The sequence below is a fragment of the Triplophysa dalaica genome, chromosome 8, assembly GCF_015846415.1.
Source record: "Triplophysa dalaica isolate WHDGS20190420 chromosome 8, ASM1584641v1, whole genome shotgun sequence".
NCBI lineage: Eukaryota > Metazoa > Chordata > Actinopteri > Cypriniformes > Nemacheilidae > Triplophysa > Triplophysa dalaica.
In genome coordinates, this window is record NC_079549.1 from 1,792,825 (window position 1) to 1,819,212 (window position 26,388).

The 26,388-nt window shown below is 36.5% G+C and overlaps 3 protein-coding genes across 3 annotated transcripts; 1 reads left to right on the forward strand and 2 right to left on the reverse strand.

The window, feature by feature from the left end:
- Positions 1–2,411: 2,411 nt before the first annotated feature.
- Positions 2,412–4,090, reverse strand: hoxd12a (homeobox D12a). The gene is made up of 2 exons (XM_056755450.1): positions 3,529–4,090; positions 2,412–3,194 (listed from the first exon to the last, which is right to left on the reverse strand). The coding sequence occupies exons 1-2, from the start codon at positions 4,088–4,090 to the stop codon at positions 2,956–2,958; spliced, it is 801 nt and encodes a 266-aa protein (XP_056611428.1). The 3' UTR covers positions 2,412–2,955.
- A 2,811-nt stretch (positions 4,091–6,901) lies between these two features.
- On the reverse strand, positions 6,902–9,024 carry hoxd13a (homeobox D13a). The gene is made up of 2 exons (XM_056755571.1): positions 8,341–9,024; positions 6,902–7,324 (listed from the first exon to the last, which is right to left on the reverse strand). Exons 1-2 carry the CDS (start codon positions 8,957–8,959, stop codon positions 7,083–7,085), a joined length of 861 nt encoding a protein of 286 aa, XP_056611549.1. The 5' UTR covers positions 8,960–9,024; the 3' UTR covers positions 6,902–7,082.
- Positions 9,025–17,822: 8,798 nt separating this feature from the next.
- evx2 (even-skipped homeobox 2) lies at positions 17,823–19,995 on the forward strand. Its single transcript, XM_056755662.1, has 3 exons — positions 17,823–18,240; positions 18,676–18,914; positions 19,387–19,995. The coding sequence occupies exons 1-3, from the start codon at positions 17,823–17,825 to the stop codon at positions 19,993–19,995; spliced, it is 1,266 nt and encodes a 421-aa protein (XP_056611640.1).
- The last annotated feature ends 6,393 nt before the right edge of the window (positions 19,996–26,388 follow it).

The following is a 26,388-nucleotide window of genomic DNA, read 5'->3' on the forward strand; positions in this document are numbered from 1 at the left end:
TTGTCATGAGGAACTGTGTGTGTTTAAACACAACAGATGTAGAAAGAGTTATAAACAGAATTATTCATTTCTTAGAGACTGTGGGGTAATTTATGAAAATAGTTGAAAACGTCACTAAATTTGAAATTCAATTATCTAATTGTATCGCTCTTTTACTATACATACAAGAAAAATAAAAAACAACTTCAATGAAAATAGATCTTATTTGCACAGATTACTGAAAACCACGCAAACCTCGATGTAAACATTTACATTGTGCAGAAAACGAAATGCTAATGGCACCGAACACACATGTTAAAAAAGAAAACATTTAAAACTGTACCTTTGTGTTTTTAACGTGTAAATCGTATTCCAGTGACCGAACAGTTTAAAAAGAATTCCTCGACAAAATTAAAGGAGAAGGAAGAGAAGAGAAAGACACCCGAATTCACACTGCCAAGTACAAAACAACTGGCTTTGAACGTCTGTGGTCTGAGACAATACACAGGCGGCAATCACCAATAACCGTCAGCCAAATCATTTTATTGCACAGACAAAAGGATGTGCTGTGGTGTGGTGTGGTGGACTGGGTGGAGGTGAATAGTGACCGCTACAAGATTAGCAAGAGAACTTTGAAAATCTACACGTTTCCTATATTTAGGGGAATTTTAAAGAAGAATTAAGAAGAATATACCAACTGTACTGTTAAACAAATACGTACCGAAGAGATGTGAAATACAAATTTGTCACACTTTATTTAATTAATTTGCATTTACTTATGTATTTTAATCCAACGATAATGTCTGTAGACTGCATTGGCTACATGAGACCATCACAATTTATTTTAAATATAGTTTTACATTTAAGCTATAGTGCACATTCTTTGTACAACTGATTTAGTCTAGTCGATTTTCATTTTATTTCATTTTATTTTGTAGAATTCAATTTTAAATACGTACTTAATCAACAGTCAGCTCATTTGTTAGGTTGCTTCGTTAAATCAATTCATATTAACTTGTTGTGTTTTTGGTTAAGTGCCGGAGAAATAGAGTTACAGGCCAAGATATATTTATTTATTCGCCGTTGTAATGTTCAAAACGTTTAAAGCAGACAAAACAATTCTCTTAACAGCACGAAAACATTTTACTAAAAATGTATGAATGATTAGTTTGTATATGTGTAAGGCAGCTGTCCATGTTATATGAACGGAAGAACAAAGAAATATTACACCAGTTCAAACGCTTCTTACATTTTTGGGAAAAAATGAAAAGATTGTTTTAATAGTAGGTACAAATTGTGAGAAAAATCTCGAAATAATTTGCATGCATGAGTTGTGATATGGGAGGATTAGAAAATTTGTCTTTTTCAGTGCAAGAAAGTCACTAACTTGACCTTAACTTTGTATTGATGCCCCCAGTGCGCTCTAATAACGTCTGGCCATGCTCTTAAGCATCCTTACCACGCGTGTTTCTTCTTTGTTTACTCTAAAATAAAATAAATGAGGAATTGTCAAGGAAACAAACTGAATACAAAGATATGTATTGTTTTTGTTTAAATGTATTACTTTGCTTTTATGAGTAGGCTATAGTAAAAAAAAAACACGATCGACAACAGAGAGTTTTACGTTTGCCACCTACACAATAAAGGGGTTACTCATTGGAAAATGGCAACACATTTACCCTTATTTTCGTGTTACAGCTTTGATAAATTATTCCTCGATCCAACCTATTTACCCGAGGTTTGGCCTTTTGTAAATCCGTAATCAAGAACACCCTAACGGTTAACGATAGTTACGCGCAAATACACGCACAATTCAAGAACAGGGTTACTTATAAAACTTATAAGAGGTGTGATTATATAAACTGTGTACAGTATGGGATTGTCCAACGTTCACTTCACTTCATGATCTCATCATACCAGGAAACCTTTAAAGGCCATTTGTCTTATTTGTTGTTTATTCAACCAGCGTCCAATTCCTTATTAGACCATACATACCATACATACCATACACCAGAAACACTATACTACAGTATTGTATAAAATGTGTCTTTTTTCCTTAAAAATATTCCTAGCAATGTAATAAGAAACTTCATTTTGAATTTAGATTTTCTATCATGAAAGTAGCACGTTAAAGTAAGATTTTTTGTTTTAAATTTCGTAAACAAAACAGCCTTTAAGCGCGGTGAGGCCTATAGCTTTTGCATATACAATGCAATCAAAAAAGAAACCCACATGGTTATGTCACATAGTTTATTTTTGCAAATATACTTTAACTTGAGTTATTATATTCAAGGTATAGAGACGTTCTCCATTATTATTATGTGCATTGACAAACGAACTTGAGCTTGGACTTTTAAGTAAACGAGGCGCTCCTGTTGTTCTTATTAGAGTTATTACAAATCAACTAAATTAAAAGCCACAAAACCCACAAATATGGTAGAAGAATGCGAAAAAGTTTAATGTCATTCATAATTCACAGCAGAGTTCATAAATATTACACATAATACTAGTAGAAAGAGCCAGATACAAATCAGGTTTAATTACTCGAAGGACTGGAACGTTTCTGAAAAGGTAACCATTTCACCTAAGAATGTTAGCTGCTCATTTGCATTTTTAGACTTTCAAATTCTGGCAGAATGCATGTTTATTATAACAACAATAAATGAGCATACTCGAAATGTGAATCGTGCTAAACTACTAACTATTCTTTCTGATAATACTTTAGGCTGTGTAAAGCAAGCTGATATAACACTAAAATATCTTTATTCCACTATAAACATCCAGAAGACACACGAAAAACACGTAGCGACACTATATGGGAAATAAATATAAATCTCAAAATATTTATCTTATATTATTGTACACTTCATAAACTGGGTATTCATACTTTTCCGGCGTTTGGTGCTCACAAATGAATTTTCTTGTATGCACGATGTCATCACTTAACAAACAAACACTACAATTGTTCACTTATTCCTAGAACATAGTGAAGGAATGTTCGCGCATCACGAGTCTTTTTTTCTTCATCCTGCGATTCTGAAACCAGATTTTCACTTGCTGATCGCTCAGTTCCAGTCTGTCCGAAAGTTCCTTTCGTCTCTGACGGTTTATAAATTCATGAAGCATAAATTCGTTCTCCAGTTCGGCTAGCTGTGTCTTCGTGTAAGGTTTTCTCTTTTTCCTGGATCTCACCTGGGAAGGGCACCATGGCAGTCCTGGGAATGAGGAAGAACAAGGAATTAAGGAACAGCGTGGTTGTCATTAATCTATTCCATTACTGTATCTTATAATACACAATCGATAATTCCCTTAATTGGTTTTGCAAATACCGATGGATGGATATGGATCATTACAAATAAATATTTCAAATCCACCTGAAAACGACAAACTAGTTTTAAAAGCGGAGTCAAACAACACACTGTATACCACACATAAAGCACATATAAACAAACTTGGCTTACAGACTAAACTCCAAGAAAATGAAGCGCACAAATTCATATCAGTATAATTTGTTGATATGACGGAAGGCTCAAGGAATAAATTGCGTACCATCGGAGAAGGTTGCATTAATACTCTGGCTGGTCAATGATGGCTGGACCGGAGCGCATGAGCTGACAGACTGTTTCGTCTCGTCGGTAAGTCCCTGGTCAATGTTGTTCAACGTGTTATGTGCAACCCCGCTCTGCTGTAGCCTTTCCAAGTCTGAAACTTCATACTTGCTGGCAGACCCAGAGATTCCTTGCTCACTTGCTAAGGCTGCATTAGGTCGAACCGGCTCCACTGATTTGTGGCTGACATCTTGGAAGTAGTACCTCCCGGATTCCTCCAGCGAGCCCTTGTTGTGGCTGTTGAGGCTAGCGCTCACAGCGGAGGAATTGCTGAAAAACGGCTGAGAGTAGCCACTGTAGGCGCGGCTCTGGCTTGGGTTAGTGCACGAATTTGGAGAACTCCACGGGAGCGAGCACACCTCTCTTCTACCGTAGGATATCTGCGAAAGCCCAGATAAATGGGCTCCATTGCCTCGCAAGTTTTGGAGGTACAAGGAGTCTGGGGAGTGAAAATTCAAGAGCGGAGGAACATAGCCAGAACTAACTAGATTGTGCTCACACATTTCTCATGAGCTCAACCGAAAGCTTCTTACAGTGGTTTTTAGTTACCCCCAAAGAATACGGGCAAGGTAATTGTTGATTTGTTAATGCACCGTCACGTGATATGCAAACTAACGTATACAGCCCCGCCCACGTCTTGACAGTAAAGCAGCAGTGTCAAAAATAGATATTGCATGTACGAAAATGACATACTCTAATTTACAAAATATCCAACAATTTTTTTAAATCAGGCCTGTGTGACTCTTTTTTTTACCAGGGGGTCGCGATAAAAAACGATGTGGCATACATACGCAAAAACAAATACACACAAATGATAAATATGCAAAGCACAGTCCGCTCTATTTATGCGTTAGATGCAATATGCAGGTAAGATACATATTAAAACAATGAAATAACAAGCTATTATGTGTATTATTTATTATGGATTTCATTAAAAAAGAACTACGCTTACGCCGCAGTCTACGAAGTCTATGGTTACAAACGTACCACATTTCACTAAAATTTGCCCATGGTCCTCATTGTTTAAAATAAATCCAGTTAGGTGTTTTACTGAGATGAAACCAAATGATGCTTTCAATTATTCAAATTTAAAAGATGCCCTAGACAACAAGGCCGCCGGCAATCTGCCTGCGTTCACATTTTAAATACATTTTATTGAATTGTTTTTATCTGAAATGTACATGAACCATTCGAACATTTAGTTTCCCCAGAAAATACACGTATAGAGACAATGTATATCTTAAATGCATTCTACGTCGTTTCAGATAATTGTTTTATTCAAATGTGAATGTTAAGGAAATGACGGCAATTTAACTCCATTATCTGCATACAATATTTTTTAAATGGTCCTCAACCTAAAACAAATAAAAAAATTAGACAATTTATTTAGAGGGGAAACATTTAGGCAATTTGTGATAACATTGGCCTTGAGATGCCGTGCTTTTGTTTTCAACGCAAAAATATTACCACTAGTCAAATTTGTATTTAGTAAGTGTGGCTAATCTTAAGAATTTTACAGACCAGGTTAAAGTCTGGTCCCATATTAAAATGAATGTTTGATCTGTTTTAACTGAAAATAGTTGCCCTGTTATATCTCAAAATAGGTAAGTGCCATTGTTTTGTATCTCAAGATGCACACCAATTATGTTTTTCTTTGGCATTTTTATAAATAAAAAAGTGAATGTTCTAATTTCTAAAAATAGGTCAGAGGCATAGCTTTGTCTCAAGATGCACACCAATTATGTTTTTCTTAGGCATTTTCATAAAAACAACGTGAATGTTCTAATTTCTTAAAAAAAGGTCAGAGGCATTGATTTGTCTCAAGATGCACACCAGAAATAGTTTTTCTAAGGCATTTTTTATTAAAACAATGTATCCTAATTTAACTCTACAGTCTGGAAACTGGGCGGCCAATATATCTTATGTTGGTTCTCTTACCTCCAAGGTTCGGCTAGATGATCCTAAATCGGGTTAAAAGAACACATTTGAACGTGTAGGGAAAATGACTATTGTAGAAGAACCTTCTCCGGAAGAAACAGAGACAGCACAACCTCCCACTTTTACGAGTCCATGCAGTAAAATAATGAAAACCTTTAAAATAGATTTCTTAGACTGTTTCACGTTCTCAGGCAGGTGGGCAATTCAAACGGATCGCTCGTTTAATCCATACACACCGTCCTAATGACACCGACATTAGATATCAGTATAGATCAAGGTCAAAGTCCACACAAAGATGTAACCAAAAACAAGTTCAAGTGCATTTGATTAGACAAGCAAATAATAGCCATTTAATAAAATCTGAATGTAATGTAAGTTTTATTTTAAATTATCAGGTTTAAAAGGATTCTGGCGTATTAAGGAAAAAGCTAAATACTGTTTTCTTCTAAGTTTGAGGACAGTTGTTAAACCCTTCTGCCTGTTTTACGAGTTTTTAGCCCTTCGAGGGAAGTATTTTCTGACCAATTTGCTAGCTTTATCACTACACTATACTGCACGTTTTTATATTTCCTGTTACACATGAATTAATATACCTCAGTCTACCAAACTAAATATATCTATGCACAAATCACAAAAATCCTTTGGATGTAGGAAAGTTTTAATTTAGGCTTAATGCAAGGCACATGCTAACCGATAGATGGCGAGTTTCATGGCGGGAAGTCTAATTCATGAGGCTCGTTTCAGTCAAGGTCTAGTCTGACAATGTTTATGTCTCAAGGTCATTTAAAAGACCCAAAAATTCAGAAAGAGGTTTTAAAATGTTTGAACGATACTTCTATTATATATCAATTGTATATATTAAAAAAATATATATAGTCCAAAATAATCAAAAATTTAGAAATTATACAAAACAACATGATAAATTACACGTTATTATATTTTTGGGCTGAATTTGACATAAAAAATAACAGTGTGTGTGGATACCTTGATTCAGTGGTTAAGTGTCTTTTAAAATGTTCATTAATCGTAAGAAAATTTAAAACACAACTAGCCTAATGCAAATACATAGCATCGTAATGGTAAATGTGTTCACGGTTTTAGTATTAACGAAAAACAACAAATTATTTTTGATAAATAATATCTTTTATATTTTGTAAATATATATATATATATATATCGGCAAAGATATCTTTAAAAAAACATTACATTTTGTAAAGAGTTTATTTTCTCACATTGATGTTACACAATTGTATGCATAAAGTTTATCACACAGTCTGTTGTAAAATATCGTCAAACAAATACATTCTGATAATGAAAGAAGAGAAATCTGTAAATTACGTGGTTATTTGAGTATTATCAATTATTAACTAATTTAAAATAAGCACAAAAAAACTGTCGTTTTACAGCAGATTTGAAAAGCATTATAAAATGTTTGATTAAACAAGATATTCTTCTTTTATAGCTAAACAGCCTAGGTATAGGCCTAACAACATCTGTAATATAACTATACACATGGATATAAACTCTGTAATATGTAATAATAATATAATAACAATGTTAATAAGATTCAAATTCTTTTGAGAGTTGAGGTATTATTTTCTTGTCCTTGACTCGACGGTTTTGAAACCATATAGTCACTTGTCTCTCAGAAAGGTTGGTAGAAGATGAGATCTGCCGTCTCTTCTCCTTTGTAATGAACTTGGTGTTGCTGTATTCGCGCTCGAGCTCTTTCAGCTGCAGTTTCGTGTAAGGAACCCGTTTCTTTCTCCCGCGCTGACAAAAATTCACTGCTGTTCCCTCTGAGAAAATAAAATTGGATTATATTTCTTAATTGGATTTGCTGTAACAAGGTCTTTTCGTGTTTTTCACATGTCTTAATCCATGGCGTTTTAAAGACATTCCATGCTCAATAATTAAACAACTTCAAAAATGTAGTGAACGGTAGGATTTTCTTTACTTTTCAAAAAAAAATATCTTAACAATATACAATGTTGAGCTGTTATAAACCAGTAATTAGGTGAAATGTGCACATTTTCTAGGTCAATCGAACTCAACCTTTGGGGTTGTCCATGTTTGACACAGCTGTGGGTTGAAAATCCAGCATTTTTGAAGTGAATGCTTCTACACATAAAAATACAATCTTTTTTCCGGCTGTATGAAGAAAAGGTTTCAATAAGGAACGGAAAATGTATTGCAGAGTCTCTGCAAAGAACCTTTTCAGCACCTTGTTATGCGTTTATCTTATTTATTTATTTATTAATTCGTTAATTTATCTTTTTAATTAAACGACAGAACAGACATGATCCGGCAATTAAACAAGTGGGAAAACAAGATTAAAACAACGCATATCATAGCTCATACATGTTTCGATTTTTACATTGGCCTTACAATATTTAGACATTTTATATGCAGTCGTCGTTGAATGAATAAACCATTTGCCAAAACATGACAACACTTGATATGTTTTATTCCATCAATGGGTTAGACGGGTAATGATTTGTGACCTTGCCAAAATCAAACCCAGCTAAAACTAAAATCAGTTTTTGTTATTTACTGTTATATATTCTCCATACTGATGTAAATATAACCAACGAATTTAACATCGATTAAGACCATGTCAAAGATTGAAATCATAACGAAACAAATTAATGGTCGAAACTAAACATTTATACTTTTTATCTCAAATTAGGTTTAGAGACTTTAGTCAGGATTTAACAAGGTCACATTTGTACATATTCAGGGTGCTCAGGACATTTATGCGTTCCTAATAAAGAGAGGTGAGGAGTGATTCACAGAACAACTAGACCCAACTTACCTGTTAATGAAGACTTCCAGATATGAGTGTTCTGGTTGATTTGGTCTTTAAAGTTACTTATTTGACTACTCCAGTTGTTTGACCAGTCCCACTGCCGGTGGCCATCCATTGACAAACAAGCGTCTTGCCTCATGAGGTCTCGGCTGACTGCTCTGTGAACAACAGGTAAATCAACATAACCAGAAACTCTTGGGTGGGATCCTGTGTAGCTCTGGTAAAAAGCGAACTCCTTCGGCTTGGACGAGGTCTCTCCGTATTGTTGCGTTGAACTGTTGAAAACTGTCATATCCAAGGGTTTTTGGGCAGTTTGTACTTTAACAAGACGATTCTCGTTTTGCTTCATGACACTGGGTTGAAACACTTTGTTTTGAGACCATTTAAAACCACTACAACTGTTGCTAAAGAAACACCCAAAAGTGACTGGTTCAGTGGCGCTGGTATTCGTCGGGAAAGAAACGTATGGCGCGAGAGACTCATGGCTTATGAAAGTCGGTCGTTCCGCGACAGAGTACACTAGAGTTTCCGAGGAGGACTGGGTTGTGTGCGTCCCGAAGGCAGACGGGTAAAAACCTCTAAATTCCCCATCTAATCCCCTTTCTTCCATACTTGCACATCGCATATGACTGGTTATTCAACTCATCGCCTATGTCCAAAATCAAGAAAACATCGTGCGCAAAGTGCCGATCTCGGTGACAGTAACCCTTTTATGTTTATTTTCCGGAATAATTACATAGGTCAGATAACTTTGAACACGATTGGTTGGCGATTCCCATGTGACGTGCTAACGCTGAACTTGAACAGCACCACATTGTAACATGGATTTATGTTTACGAACTGTGATTTGCCTGAAATTGTAGTTTCTATAGTTTTATTAATGCAGTTTAAATTCTGATCTGCTTTAATACGTTTTTTCTAACAGGCATCTAAAAAGTACTCTGTATTTCCAAAACTTTGCAATGCAGATTAAATCTCATTTGAAGGCATCTGGTTGTTAAGAATATATAAAAAAACAACACTTGATTGATTTAATCATTTTGTTTTGTTTTCTGGATATATTCAATAACCTATTGAATCATAACCACGTTAACCGACAAAGTACGCAGAGGAAAATAATTTGACAATCAATCTATTCCAAACGATGAGAGCGTCTGAACCGACTGCAGTAATATCTTTATATCACTAGGTGGCACTATAAGATCATACTATAAGATCTATAAGAAAGCAAGGTCTCGAAGCACTTTTAATGCTATTCTAAAATAGTTAATAATAATATAGACTTCAGACACGATCAAAGTAACCACATACTCAGATGTCGGATATTATAATTAACACAAAATAAACACTGTAGATATGAATATAAATCAATTCTTATAAAAAGAGTTAACAAACACATTTAAAAAAAGAGTAAGAAGTGTTGTCCTTTCTTCACCCTTGATTTCGTCATTGGAATTGTGAGCAAGCCCCGTCGAGAAACAGCTGTGAGCTGAAATGAGCCCCGAAAATTAAAAATTATAGCCGGAAAGGAACCAGACAACCTGAGTTTTGTCTCTAGCGCTGTCAAAACATGTCTGTATGTACGTTTCTTGACAAAGTACTAAAACGTTGGGACGTAATTTCTCAAATGTGTGGTAATACATGCAGCTTCACAAAACGATACAGAACAAACTGTCCCATTGCTTTTAAGATGTTGATCTCTGTACAGTGAAACACATTACCAGACAGAAAGAAAACCCAGAAGGCTTCTTAATTCGTATTTGTGCCCCCTGGTTTCCTGTATTCGCCTGATTTCTCATGTCTCAAAGAGATACTTCACCAAAAAATGAAAATTCTGTCATCATTTGCTCACATTCGAGTTATTCCAAAAATGTATTTCTTTGTTCTGATGAACACAGAGAAAGATTTTGGGAATAATGCTTATAACCAAAACATTGATTCCCATAGTAGAAAAACAATTATGTATATATTTGTTCTGTTGAAAACAAAAGAAGACGTTTTGAAGAATTTAGGACAGCAAACAGTTCTTGGGCAATTTTGACTACCGTTGTTTTTTTCCTACTATGGGAGTCAATTGGGGTGAGCACTTTTTATACAGATTTAGAAAAACTCGAAGGTGAGTAAATGATGAAAGAATTTTCATTTTTGGGTCATCCTTTAATTCCACGCCCTCAGGATGCTTGGAAAGGATGCAAAAGACGCCAGGACAGAGGAAACAAGGCAATTTAAATGGAGCATCCTCACTGTTCATGCTCTATCATCAAAGAGCAGGGAGCATTAAAGATAAAACATTTTTTTTAAAAATAAAGTTAAATACATACTTGAGTTAGTTCATCCATATACCTACTTTATTATTATTTTAAGATGTGATGATGTGAAGGGGAGGATAATTTTTGTGCTTTACATTCAGTCAACAAAACACTGCCACAAAGGTACACCTGTTTATTCTCACATTATGACCTCCCAGAAAGCCTCTGCACATTCCATGCTGGCCGTGTGTTTCAAATAGGCTGTATCATCCCTCAAAACACACTTGGATTGAAAACAATCATTGCCACCATATTACATTTCAAGTATTCAAAAACATGAATATGAACACACAATTAAATGCAACAAAACAAATTATAATTAGTTGTTAAATCCTTATTAATGCAAAAAAAAAGACTAGCATTATATTCATGTGACTAGTCTTGTTGGACAATATCATACCCCTTCATTTGAAGTGAGGTCCCGAATAAACTTCGTTTGAAGGGCTATGTGGCCGTTCCCCTTACCCCTGCCCCTCCAACCAAAAGAGGACCGAGACAGCCCTACCCCTTCAAGGGCAATGGGCCTGAGGGGTCATTCTAAACCAAAGTGCACAAAACCAGCCATTTCAAAGGGCCCTCAGGAAAGAAAGTTGAAGGGTACAACTGACTTCATTCCCCCATAATTCTTTGCATGACTGTGGTTCCATTTTATGGGCAAAGGATGTGGACACAGAAGGCCACTTCAAGAAACTTGTTTAGTGCACTATTTCCTTTAACCCTTCGAAGCTCTCATTCTGGAAGATATACCCTTCAAAGGGATTGGGGCATTGGGAAGCGCCCTTTGGTATAGACGGAAGGGTGAGATGTTCTTCAAGATGGCTGAGCTTGATTTGTTTACGGGTCACAGGCTGGAGGTTTTTTGAGCATTGAGAAGCACCCACTGAACACCTGGTGTCTTGACAGACAGTTGCGGTTTTTAGAAAGCTTTTATTGCAAACAATAAAAAAATATGCTGGCTTTAGTAAGAACCCTTTGGTTTGCAGGGTGTTGTCTCCCCTCCTTTAGCCATGCGCTTATCTATCAGTGCCCTTGACAAAGGCATAATATGCGAGGGTGTAAGAGGCTTATTTAATGTTATTGATTTAACATTAACAGTAATCAACAGCCTGCAAAATACAAAAATGTCTCGGCTAAGGTACAAAACAGCAACGATAACGAAATGTGTTGCATGTATTATGCAACATTTGCATGTTGCATGTGTATAAACTGAGTTTTCTTCTTGCTCCGAAATGGACAAATAAACACAAAATTCCGTCGAAATTCCCATTTTTAAAAAGGGTCCATGTAAACGTAGTTAAATTTCCATCATACGCTTGCCGTAATTGACCAATCACTATGCACTGGTAAACTGGCCAATCATAGCACACCTTGCGTTTCAGAGAGGCTGGGCAAAATGAGACACAAACCTGCACGGAATGAGTTAAATACAGCGTTTTTAAACCCTCAATCGTGTAAATGCATTGCATTACATCTAAAACAAATAATAATATTAGTTATACCCGTGTCATATCACCCCTTTAAAAGGGCAGCAGCATAATAAAGATCTCTGTATATATTGTTCATCATACAACAAAGGACGGGCCCAAAACACTCACTCATATTAAAGGAATTGTGTTCTACTTTTATGAATTGATAAGATTAAGAAAGAAGTAGCTTGCAACAATTTAGTTCTACGGTACACTTTACACTTTGTGTTGAAAGAGAGTTTATGTATAAGCATTGAGCAATAAAACAATAATCATTATAACTTGTATTCAATATCAAACTAGACAGAACGTTAATGCCCTGGCAGTGGCACATAGCTTTGGTTTTTAAATTTAATTTGATTACATTAATGTTTAAGTTGAGATCTACAAGAAATATATTAAGTTAAAATTGTTAATGCTGCTATGTGAAGGAAATGCTGATGTAAAAAAGCACATTATTTGTTTAAAGTATTTGCAAGCCAAGTCTTGTTGCACTTTTGTTTATATAGCAGTGCTTAAACATTAAACATTTTAATCATTGCCCAGCACTATTTATTTATTTATTATTAATATTCAAATTTACCTACATATATAATTCAATCTTAAAGATATTTGTTTAATATTAAAAACATTCTGATGTATTTGAAACAGGAATTTCTTCTAAACCAGCGTTGTTTACGTCATCCAAAGAGGTCCATATGTGTGTTAAACATTTAAAGACCCACACACACATTTTACTGCGTTTAATCCGCCAAGATTAGCCTAAATTCACATTTGTCATCTTTTTCGAAGATCCTATTAGCCTTTTTAAACACCATCACTGCCTACTTTTTCTACAGTTCAAAGCATTGTTTAAAGTTGAAAAGAAAACCTACATCAAGTGTCTTTTTTTTAAAGCTGACGGATGACAAGCGAGTACCGAGAACTGTCATTTCCACAACATAATAACAACAAAACTAAATGCGTGGTTCAATCAAGGTGATTGGTGGAGCAGGATTGAACTCGGTAAAATACAATTGGGGCTGAAACGCCAGTTGAAGTTTAATTTTTACTTTAAATAACCTTTGACTGCATTTCTTGTGAGAAATTTGCATTGTAGTTTTTAAAATATGTAATTGGTTGTTGCAAAGATACTCGCCATTTATGATTCAAATAGAATTCCTTTATGTTGCCTATAAAGCCTGTCTGAATCTGTTTCTCTGAGCTTCCTTGTCTTCGTGCACAAACGCTGCCTCCCAAGTCATTGCCTGATCGGGCAGCGAGGTCAGCTTCCTAAGCTTACGCATGAAGCAGGTACCGGTAAACAGACAGCTACTGTTGCACTCGACTACTGACGCCGTCGGCTGCTATTTGTAACAACAATGCTGCCAGTTATTATTTTTCCCAAAAAAGTGCCCCCTGTCAACCTTTTTTTTGTCAAAAAAGACATCAAACATGAATACGCCTTATGCTTATTTCTGATTTATTGCTCAGAACTCATTTGTTTTTTGCTTGGCTGTTCACATATTTTTGAGAATGTGGCCTAGATATTAGTCTATCTACAGCTTTCCTGTAGCTCAGTGGTTAGAGCATTGCTTTAACAACACAAGGTTGTGGGTTCGATTACAGGGGATTGCAAATACCTATGTAAAATGTATGGGATAAAGTAAAGTAAGTCGCTTTGGATAAAAGCGTCTGCCAATAGCCTAAATGTAAATGTAGTTTCCAGTTTGAACTTGTCATGGTCATAAACTGAATTGCATGCATAAATGAACAATAACACGTGACATGCAGCACACTATTATATGGAAGTAAGCATGAAGGTCAAGTCAGCGGGTGTGTTTGACTATGTGGTGCAATTTGGGAGCATACCTGGAGCAGTCTGCACTTATTGTGCGTGCCAGCTGGTCTGTGCATCGCAGAATGAAGTAGAACACAACTTTACCATGCACTTTAAGGGCAACACAGCTGGCAGGTGATAAAAGTGCACTTCTGTAATGTACTTAGTGTTCAATTTTCACACAATAATTTTGCACCTAATATACTAAAATTGCATAATATAAGTGTCCTCAACTGTGCTATTTTGAGACACTATTTATATGCACTAAAATATGCTTTTAACACTATCTCTGCTTTAAAAAATATATAGTACCACTTGAAGTAACCCATCCTTCCAAATAACTGTGTGTTCAAGTTTACTTCAAGTATAACAAATTAATACAGAGATCGTATGTTAAAAGTATATTTTATTAGTGTGCGAAAATCGAGCACTTTAAGTACATAATGGAAGTGCATTTTTTTCACCTGCATGGGGCATTAACATCACCAGCACATGAAGCTTTGAACCATCGCAGAATTGTGACGAATTGTGACACATTTTATCTACAATAAAAGTCTTATGTCACAAATTCTGATATGACTGTTTATACTGAGGTCGCATTGTGATACATCAGACCAGTATCTGATTCAGAACTTAATTGTAGAGTGGCTCAAATCAGAACAGAAATGATCAGATTCCATGTCGTTTGTGCTGAACACACTATGCAAAAACATATGCACAAAAATCTGATTTTGATGGAAGTGTGAACGTATATATAGTAAATTAATCTAAATTTGAATAAATCAGTTGTCATCTGAATGGTTGAAATTTACAGGATATTCTTGAGACCTGTTTTGCCTTCCTTAATAGTCTTATTGGAAACAAAGCGAAGCATCTGATGAAAGAAGAAAGCTATGGTGTTTACACAGATGCACCCTCATAATGTGATTATAATGAGATTTGGCAATATTGTTATTAAACTTGACCTTGTGTTAACACAATCTAAATAGGCCTATTGTGATTCAGTTAATAGTAAAATATCTTAGAAGACCGGATTTTGCCATGCAACCTTGGAAGAATGAACTCAGGAGGCATGGCAATGACTTCTGCATTTGATGCATCCTTGATATCAAGAAAAGTTCCAGGTATTTTCATATCTTCTCTGTTCTTCTGTTCCTGAGTAGGACCAGACTTTGACGGTTAATGATGAGGTAGACCAAGAACACGAGGACGCAAGAGCTGAAGAGCACATTCTAGTAAACAGCCGATGTTTTCTGTCCAAATATTATCTAATTTTAATTTAATAATGTGTGTATAAATCCACATAATTCTTTTTAAAATAAGACCCTGTAATTATTGACCATAAGCACAATATAAAACCGCGCTAAATTTTGGCAAATACCATTTTAAAAGTCTAAATAACATTTAAAATGCATAACTTGTGATAAAATCACATAACTTGTGATGGAATTAAAACAACTTGTTTGTAAAGAATGCTGTTGTTATTGTCAAATGATTTAATAGTCGTTTTTTTTTTTTTTTCACCAGATGGCATTAATCTGGCCCAATACGATAATTTCCTAGTTTCCATTTACAGTTTTTTGCAGCAATGAGATTATATAAATATGCTCATTTACATATGCAGCTCAGCGGTTAGATAAACATGTGAATAAGATAATGTTATTGTTTCTTCAGCACCACAGGAAAAAGGCGTTTCAGTTATTTGACTTTCAAATGTATCTAGGGCCAATTCGTCATACTCAGATAGACAATGTCAACAAGTACAAATTCCCCTGAAATGGTTTTAATGACATTTGCTGATTTAAACTCCCATTTAACACTTTTAAGAAAATGTTACGATTTTGGGATCATGTACGAACAGTGGATGCTATACACTGGTGGTGGGTGAGGAGAGACCCCCCTCATAGGATTGTAAAGCACTTTGGGTGTACAACAAAATAAAGGGCTATATAAATGCCTAATTGATTCGTTCATTTGTAAATTCCAAGGAAAAGAGATCATACATAATAGTTTTAGAGTTGTCATCCTATAAAATATCAATAGCTTTTATTTCCAATTTCAAAACATTCTTTTCCATTAACTGTATACGTTTTTGTACGAACAACCAACATTAAGCACTAGAACAGAAGGTATGGTCCACATAGAGAACTGATAGCATCCTCATTGAATCACTCTGGGATGACAGACTGTAATCTTCTGTACTTTTCGAAGTAATTGGAAGTAATTACATCACACTCTTTCTTCATCTCCTTTATCATAATCTAGTCCCAATAGGTTCTAATTTGGAGAATGGGGTAAGCTATATGGAAGAATCAGAACAATCAGAACAATTCAAACTAAATATTTGCAGTCTTAAAGTCCTTGCACTCGATCGGTTGTATTGCCTGAAGATAAACTGGCGAGGGCGCCAAAGAACGCGAAAACAGTTTTACGCTCTTTTACTCACTCGCTCTATCTCTCTCTCTCTCACCAGAAGAGCAGCGACAGATTGACCTCGCCATCACAAACTACTCACACCCTCACGCGCACATTGGATCTGAGAGCATCGACTGTAGTCTCATAGAGTGTATTATCACTTATTCTAGGAATGGCCAGATCTGCTAATTTTGTAGAGTTTAGAGAGATGCAATGACAAAATATTTTAAGAACTTAAAACTAGACAATTTCGCGTTTGTGCATTTGTGCTCGATATATTACCGTGTAATGAAAACATTCGTGTTTTATTTCGTGTGCGTCTGTATATTCGTCATTAATCATAATTAAGATGCCCAATGCTTTAATTATGCTGGTACAAATAAATAGACCGATTACGCTTTGAAAAGAGGACCTAAAATCCTAAAAAAAAATGACAGATACATTTTTTTATTGCATGCTTTTGGTTATACCTTAAGTATCATAAAATATAAACATTCGTTAAAACAAATCTCTTATTGCAAGTAATATTTTTTAGAGCCATGTGATGAAATAACCTTGCCATTTTTAAACGAAAAGATTTTGTGACGAAAAATGTCTGCAGTATTTCAACAGTAGTATTTGATACAATAGACAATAATGGTTGTAATAAAATAAAGAATTAATTTACCAATAAATAAATGTAAAATAATAAATGTTGTACTGTATATCGCCTGCTATATAGGATATCACTGCAATGTGTTTTTATAAAAATTTTTTTTAAAGATTTCGTGCGTTTCTTATTTTGTGATTAAACTCTGAAATCGTCTTCGCGTTCGCATCTTCAAACTGGACGTGGAAAACGAATAATTAAATAAAAACAGAATCTTTAACTAATGCATCTCATTCGAAAACGTCTGCACGAAATAATCGCCAAAGAAAGAAAAAGAAGAAACCCGAAGCGAGAGAGGGAGCAGGAGAGCCAGAACAGAAGGAAGGAACAATAGAGAATCAAAGCATAATGATATTCCTAAATGAAGAGGGAAATGTTGCCGCGCTCATTTTATTAATCAGACTGTCAATTTCACCCCAGAGGCCAACCCCAGGAGCCATCTAAAACAGACTCAGATCTGAAGCTGCTCTCCTCACTTCTCCTCTCTCTCTCCACCTGGATATACCGATCAAGGGCCGATGTCAGTCTCTCTCCTATTTATTTGCGTATAAACCTGTTACAATAAATGATCATTCGAACCGCGTCACGCGCACCTTTAACGACGAAGGCACAAACCACTTTTTGATGAATGACTTTCTGGACCGGAGAGGATGCTCGGGTCATTTTGAGCAGTCATTCGTTGCCCACACCGGCATCCCTCTGTTTTTTGCGTCCAGCTCATAAAGGTGTTATATTATTTAGAGGAGGCGGCTGAACTGAATGCGGATTAGATCCGCCACCAGTCATCTGAGCACCAGCCCTGGGACTTTGGATTTTTTCTGCACGACTTCATGATGGAGAGGATAAGAAAGGAAATGATTCTGATGGAAAGGGGACTACACAGTCCAGTGGCAGGCAAGAGACACTCCAACCTTTCTGAGTCGGCCGGGAACGCGGTTCTTGAGGCCCTGGAAAATTCTCAGCACGCATCGGGTCGCCTCAGCCCGAGAATAACTTCCGCCTCTCTGCATGGCAATCTCGGAGATATCCCCAGCAAAGGAAAATTCGAGATCGACAGCCTATTCGGAAGCCATCACGGCAGCGACAATACCTCATCCATGGAAATCTCTTCCTCTGAAAGCAGGAAGAAAATGAATCACTATCCCGAAGTTTCTCCAGACTCCGACATGAACAGCGATGTGGAGGTGGGCTGCCCGTCTCACCGTTCGCCGGGAAGCGTCAGCCAGCAGAAAGAAAACAACAGCAAAGGTACAACGATTTACACAGAAACTTTGATCCATATAATTGTTTCATTTAGCTCTATAAATATTCGATTCTGGACAAAGGTATAGTAAATACACAAATCGTTATGGTTCCTATATTTTATAGAAATGTATTTTTTTGTAATGCCGTTAGAATCCGAAAAAAAAAAAAAAAAACGTCGATGTCTCAGGTTAATTTATTTAAAGTCAAAATTATGTATTTTATTTAGAAGAGATTTTTGCCTTTCAATTTTGATGTTCTTTGGATTTCATTTTGGGTGTACAATTATTCCGAATTTTACATTGTATTTCAGAGGCGAATAAAAATGATCCCGTTGCAAGGAAAATATGCAATTTCACGTGATGAATTATAAGTTTGTTACAAATTATCGTCACTTACAAATGCAATTATTTTGTGCCTTTCTTTCATTATCTCGTTTAGGTTACTCGGACAGTAATTCAGGAACCTCGAACAGTTTATCGTCTCTCTCCAATCTTAATGGTAATTCCATCGGTAACTCCAGCAGCTCGAGCGCGGACCAGGTGAGAAGGTATCGGACTGCCTTTACCCGAGAACAAATTGGAAGACTGGAGAAAGAATTTTACAGGGAAAACTACGTTTCAAGGCCCAGGAGATGTGAACTGGCCGCGGCGCTAAACCTACCCGAAACCACAATAAAGGTCAGAGAGCTTTAAATCAAAACACAAATATCGTAAATGCACCTGCAAATGCATAACACGATTTTAAAATATCCCGTTAAAATATACCTCATGCAGACGTTTCTAATTTATCAAATTTAGCATGTCCTTCTTTAAACTCTAATATGTATTTGTTTTGTTTAGATAGCTCATACAATTGAACTTGTGATGTATTAAACTGTTTTAATATGAAAAATATATTTGTTTTTGCTTCAATCTGTGGAGAAAACTTGCCTCTAGCTGTGCTCGTGTAACCTTTCAGCCACACAAATCAAATGGGGTTCTAAGGCTACAAATTCTTGAAATGTAAAATATTGTATTAGCCAATGAACGCCCTGAAGTAGTTTTCGCTGCGGTTTAAGCACGAGTTTAGATTCATTATTTTTGATCTCGCTTCTGGCCACTGCTCACCTGTTTCCTAATTGTTACCTGTGTGCTTTGTGAATGTGTGTAGGTGTGGTTTCAAAATCGGCGAATGAAGGACAAGCGGCAGCGCCTAGCCATGTCCTGGCCACATCCCGCCGATCCCAGCTTCTACACCTATATGATGACGCATGCAGCCGCCACTGGAAGTCTGCCATACCCTTTCCATTCCCACATGCCACTACACTACTACCCCCATGTAGGTGTCACGGCAGCAGCTGCTGCGGCAGCAGCCTCAGGAGCCGCATCTTCACCTTTTGCTACCTCTATTCGTCCCCTCGATACCTTCCGTGCTCTCTCTCATCCCTACTCGCGTCCAGAGCTGTTGTGTAGCTTCCGACACCCAGGACTATACCAGTCACCCCCAGGCCTAAACAGCTCTGCGGCGGCAGCAGCGGCGGCTGCTGCGGCGGCAGCGGCGGTAAGCGCACCGTCGGCCACTGGACCGTGCTCGTGTCTCAGCTGCCACAGCAGTCAGGCGGCCAGCGCACTGGGCTCCAGGAGCGCCGGCTCTGATTTCACCTGTACGGCGACCGGTCAGAGGTCCGAAAGCGGATTTTTGCCATACTCAGCGGCGGTTCTAAGCAAAACTTCGGTTCCCTCACCAGACCAGAGAGAAGAAAGCGCACTCAATAGATAGCTTAGCACTATAAAACATTTTTGAAGCACATGTAAAAATAGGTTCCCCTTTTCTGGCAAAACGTTCTTAAATGTATTACGCCCAGAATTAGAAAAATCATACAACAAAATTAATACAGAAGGCCTTCAAACACATGCAGTGTTACAAAAGTAAATACGTTTTGCGTTCATTTATTTTTTCTTTTGTTGTTTCAAATCGTAGCACATTTTATTTATTTATTATTATTATTTTTATCTGTATGCAAAGATATATTTTCTATGAGATTAGACCATACAGTGCAGTATAGAGAATATACACTGGATGTGCCACTTTACCAAGAGGACCAGGCAAAAATAATGATGCTGTTCTCAAAGTGTTGCTGCTCGAGGGACTCTCCCTGATCCAAACAAAATCCGCACTGCTTCTACAATGTCAATTCTGGTGTTAATAATGTGAAGATTATGACGAAAATTGCCAATCATGTACCTTGATGGACCTCCTTTGAATGTGGAAATGTAAGAAAGTTCCCCGTTCTGAGACTTGCTGTCAAACCATAACAACCCGCTGTGGGAAGTCATTAGACAAGATAGATAAAAGACCTTGAGCATTTCGCATTGTTCTTGGTGTGTAGATTGTACAGTATTAAACGTGGTATTCGTTACCTGAGGAAATTTTAAAAAATCCCCTTTCCACCGAGTCCTATTTCCAATCTTATTGGAGCGTTGGCCGGCCTGGGTACACTTTTTTTTCTCTGAGATGTTCCGCTGATGCGAGCAGTCTCATTAAATCCAAACCGATATTTCCATAATACTCCCAGTAGAGACTCTTCACTCACAATATAATGGGATTATCCACACAACCCCAAACTTCAGACAAATTGCTCATGCATTTCTGTCTGCATACATATTTTTGTCACTGGGAGGAATTTTGCTTCACATGAAACCGCAATTTCAAAATATCAAAAAAGCACTTGTACAGTATGGTGATATATTTTATCATAACACGCATAGTCTCGTTTAAATATTACGAAACCAAAATTTTTGACTGCCATCCGACATAGATGCCTTTTTATATATTTTTATAATTTGTGTGACTCACTTTATGTTTATTTTATTTATTTCAGGATAACATCGTTGTTTTGGAGGTTCACAAACCCCTTTATTTTTTCAGCATACCACTGAACAAATTTGACGCACAGGCCTCAAAGCATTTTCCGAGCCAAAATGCATTTACACCCATTGTATATAAAACATATTACGTTGATGTTACCGATTCAAACGAAAGATTTTTTAAATGTTACTGAGTGGATGCGCGGGGCTGGCTGCAGTCTGTTCAGTAAACGAGAATACTGAAATCCCAGTGTTTTGCTCTCTCCCAAGGGTCGCTGTGATACATGACTCTGTACATTACGTCTCTGTATTTTACATATTACCGACTGTATGAATTTTCATATTTTCACTTGAGAAAAATGTGCAATATAAAAATGTATAGTATGTTATTTATTGATGGTGTTTGTTCTTGGAAAATAAATATTGAAAACGCAAAAATGTTGATATAGTAATCATTTTGCATGTTGCAAAGAGTATGTGTAGTATTAACCGAGCGCGAGTAAATAATGTGGCCGTTTCATTTAATATTATTCAATTTTTTTTACCTCAATTTCTTTTGTAGTTTATAGTGCAGTCCTGTTTAAAACAGAAATAAGCACAACGAAATTAGTTTCTTTATTTCATAAAATTAAAAGCAAATTGTTACTGTAAATAAGAACTTTTCAATAGGCTATTTCTTTTCAAATCAGCGCTGCAACGAAAAACACATTCAAAAGCGCAGTTTTGTTACTAATTCTTGCTCCTTAGCGAGTCTCGCATTAATTACAACGACACTAAAACTATAGGGAATAGGGAGTCTGCGATCACGGGTCATTCCGGCCCTATAATTTACCATTATTTTTACATTACCTCTAAATGATACAAGCTGATACTGTCGTTAATTGCAGCCTGGTTAAATATATACTGGAACACTCCCCGGGGACTTTGAGATAAGTTGCTTTCTTTTTTGAACGTCCCCATTAAAGAAATGGGATTAGAGGCGAAGCGCGAGTGTGATGTATCGCCATGTTTCGTTATGCTCTTTACCAAGGCGAGGGTTACAACCCATACAACAAAGGCATTGAGATAGATGGAGAGGCAAAGCGAAGAAGACAGAGGGCAGAAAAACACTGGCCACAATAACTCCATCAGTTTGGTATCCAATGTGCAAGGACTGAAAAAAAGAATTCATCATAAAATGCAGCAAACTGTCTGTCACTTTAGGCGAATCGCTTTTGACAAGAAAATAAATCTGCGGCTTGTTTAATATATTTTATATTTTCTTTATTTCGGTGCTAATAGAAAACCCAAATTAAATGTCCACCGCCGAGATAGAAATGCAAAGATCGATGATGCTCCCGCTACTGTCCAATCACCCCCATTTAATTGACTGTATTTTCTGGGTAATTGAACTGCTTGTTGTAAATTGGAGATTTTATAGAAACGACATAAAAACTGCATTTACTGACATTCATCGCATCTTTGACATTGATTATCTGATCAGCGCGTGTCATGCTAACCTCCAATTCTTCATTACACACTGTTTATGAGCTGTTGCAGAACAACTCGCTTGTTCCACCGTGATTGATTGCCTTATTAACGCGTGTTCTTGTAAGTGTGACCGAACTGATTACGATGCATATGTTTAGAATAATGTTTCATTTAGCTGACTGCGAGTAATGCGAGGTGACAGCTGCTGCGGGGAGGACAAAATCCGAGCTGCAAGCGGGGAGCACGTGGGGCCAAAACACTCTGTTGTTTTAAGGTGGAACTTGGCTGCGAACAGGACTTGCTGGCAGAAGCCTACCACCGGTCTTGCTATAGATACGTACTCGTGCTGCTTTATTTTTGCAATCAAAACACTTGGCATATGCCGCTGTATGAATCGTCGTTTTTGAGCATTCTCCGAAAATCGGATCGTGCTATCGGAGAAGGCGATCCATAAGATACCTACTTCAACATCCTAACGAGCGCATCGCCCTACAAGTTTAATCTGGTAGGGTCCTGAAGACATTATGTAAATAGCACACCATATGCCGTATGAATTACAGGCCTAAACGTTAAAGCAAGCATCAGTACAAAAGCTATTGGTTGATGAAAAAAAATGATGAGAGATATTTGACAGAGTTTATATTTAAAATTGCTCGAGTATGGTCAGTCATACTCGCTAAATTCTGTCGTCATTGTCGAAGAAACAGACGGGAATGGGGTCGTGCTAACATCGGCACCGGCTGTGATGAGGAGATTTATGCATCAAATGAAACTATGGCCGCCCCTGTTTGTCTCAAATGAACGCTTCTGTTCAAATGTTGCTTTCATATATTATGTGACATTAATTTAACTATAGCTCATTAAGACAGAATGAAACGGTTAAATTAACTTATCAACCCATAATGATGATGAATGAGGTAGTAATTCAGCTACAAGCTGGGCAATTTGCAAGTCTGCACATTTTGATAGTTCTCAAATAACATTTTGAATAGCAGGTCACCCCCTCAATCAATTGCATAAGCACGCTAAAGTCTCTCCCTCTATGAAAAAAGAACATGTTTTTCATGCATATGTATTAAAACGTGTTCGCAATTATCCTTGAAAATTGCCTTCACTCGCTTTAACGGCAGAGCTGTCGGTTGACTGCCAGTGAGAGGGTTTGCTTAACTGGAGGGGACGGTCAAAACATTATGGTTTAAAAAAACAATTCACACCTTGAAGTATATAGTGAAACCGATGTACATTTTTATATGCATTTTGTAAAGGAAAAATGTCGACAGTAAGATAAGCATGCTATTTTTGGCATCTCCAGTAATAAACTTTTAATGCTGTCTTGGCCTATACATCATCACGTTGATGTCATCTGGCACACAACTTATTTGACGAGCAGAAAACGCTCACGCATTGCTTCTCTTTTCCTGTTAAAACCTGACAGACAGTTTCAACTTGCTGACAACCCAGAATACAGCAGCACCATTTATTACTTAAATTAATTATCTATAGAGTTAACCCTTTGTCTGAAATGCAACATATGACATAAACAGGTAAAAATGAAAAACTTGATAAGCAAAGCAAAATTACAGCTTTATGATGGACTGTGTCACTTTCATATGCGCTTGGTAAACATCTCCTGACGCGGAGACAGGGCGCCATACTATTGTCGAAACAATAATTGGGGATTGTTTTTAATTAGATGCGATAAAAGGCAACGTGATCAAGCTCTTGTGAATGAGCATGGTTTAGATACTGCTGTGGGGTTAGGTATCTTCAAGTGTTGCGTCACAAAGGCGTTTACGACAGACATGATATCACACAAGAGTTCATAATAGATGGATTTATCGGATTTCTGAATGAGTTACAGAAACGCAATGTGATGATAATTATTATACTACCTTGACACCTCATTATATTGAGCACGTATTGAAATATAATAATGGTGACAGCTGCTAGATTCCGCTGAGAAGTGCTTCATGATTTCACGATTCAAGAGCAATCTGTCACAATCTCGACGTTATTTTAAAGTTAGACAGAGAATATAAATACCTCACAGTTTCAATGGAGAACTCTTGACATTGGTCACACACAAACTTAATAAATCAAACTCATGACATTTATTTTCAATATTAATAACTCTATCTGTTTATGTAAGGTTAGTTGACAGAGAGGTTAAAGTGAGTTTGATGTACTATTTTATCAATTAAAAACTGCATCAATATAAATATTCGATGTGATGTATATAATGCATTGAGGGTGCCTGCCCTTCTGTCTATATTGGCAAAATGTGTATAGGTTAATGTTAAGATTTAAGCTTTGTTAATTGTTTTATACTTCATATGCTAAATCCATACGTCATTCTAACCATACTTTTCTAACTTCATTGCAAAACCAACTCCCATTTCACCTTTATTTAATGAATAATGTCAGGCAGGTATATCATAATTTATTACAAATCTATCTGTAACATTCATATAGGCTTTATTTAAACATATTTTCATCTATTTATTTAGAATTATATTCTATCTTTCTTGTCTTGACAGAATCATTACGGAGGGGATTGGGGTGATTTCTGAATTAAATTTGCTGTTTGAGACACGTTGCTGTTTGAATTAAAAACATGTCAACTTCAAAACAAAAACAAATGTTTATATTGAATCTTACACGTTGAGTAAAAAAATATGGAATGGGTAAACCTTTACCTGGGCTCACTAAAAATCGTAAGTCAATTCATTTACTAATTCGAATAAATCTGTACGACGTGAATCGATTATTAAAAAACAATAACGAAGCCGCACCTCTAATGGTGTAACTGTAAATGACGCGAAGGCAGATCGTATGAATTCACAATTAGCAAGATACGAATGCCATTAGATCGTGTAGGTAAAACTACAATGTTGTATTGTTGAACAAGAAATTAATCGGTCAAATATTATCTTTAACAAGCAAGAAAATAATGACAATGCACTTATGTTTTGAATGCACGTCTCTTTAAAACAGGTTAAATTGTTGAAAATAGTCAAATGAAATTGAAATAGTATGTTCAGTTTATTCACAATTACAGTTTTCAGTTACAAATCATTGTTTTAAATAGGGTGCAAGGACAGTAACAAATCAGGCTCAGATGTACATAAAAGGTGTTTCATAACAAGAAGAAAATGTCCCTCAGTCTGCACTCATGAATTTCAGCTTTATAGATTTTATGTTATGAGGGGACAAGTGATGGGCCACACAGCCAACCCCACAGCCAGAGGATAATAACCTGAGTTTCTTCCAAATACATAAGCCAATAAAGTATCATTTTTGTCCCCACTATGATGCCAGTGCACCTTCCAGTTAGCAAATTCATCCAACCTGACATAATAAACAGATTTTGCTTTTGGATTTGATTCAGATCTAATCAGTGGGCAGCATCCGTCTGTCTGCACAGTCAACTGAGATGAGTAAGGATGAATTCTCTCACACTATGTTTTAATTGTGGATAAGGCAGAATTTTGTGGTGGTCATAAGTTACAAGTTAAATAATTCAAAAAGTCTGATATCTTTACATACAAAATAACTTTTGTCATTGCATGGTTAAGGTGTTGATTAATAAACACTTTGCAATAACCTATTAAAGATTCCGTAATCATATCAACATGTTTACTCTTGGGCTTGTAAGGGATTGGTTAATATTCACACTGTCCACTGTTTTTAAGTTACCCAAACTCTGTTGTGTAAAGGCTAATTCATACTGATCCAATAAACGCCAAGAAATACATACATTCTAAATAAGTCAGTTTTGTTGTTATTAATTGGATCAGTGTGAATATGCTTTTAGACTAAAAAATGTGACGTATGG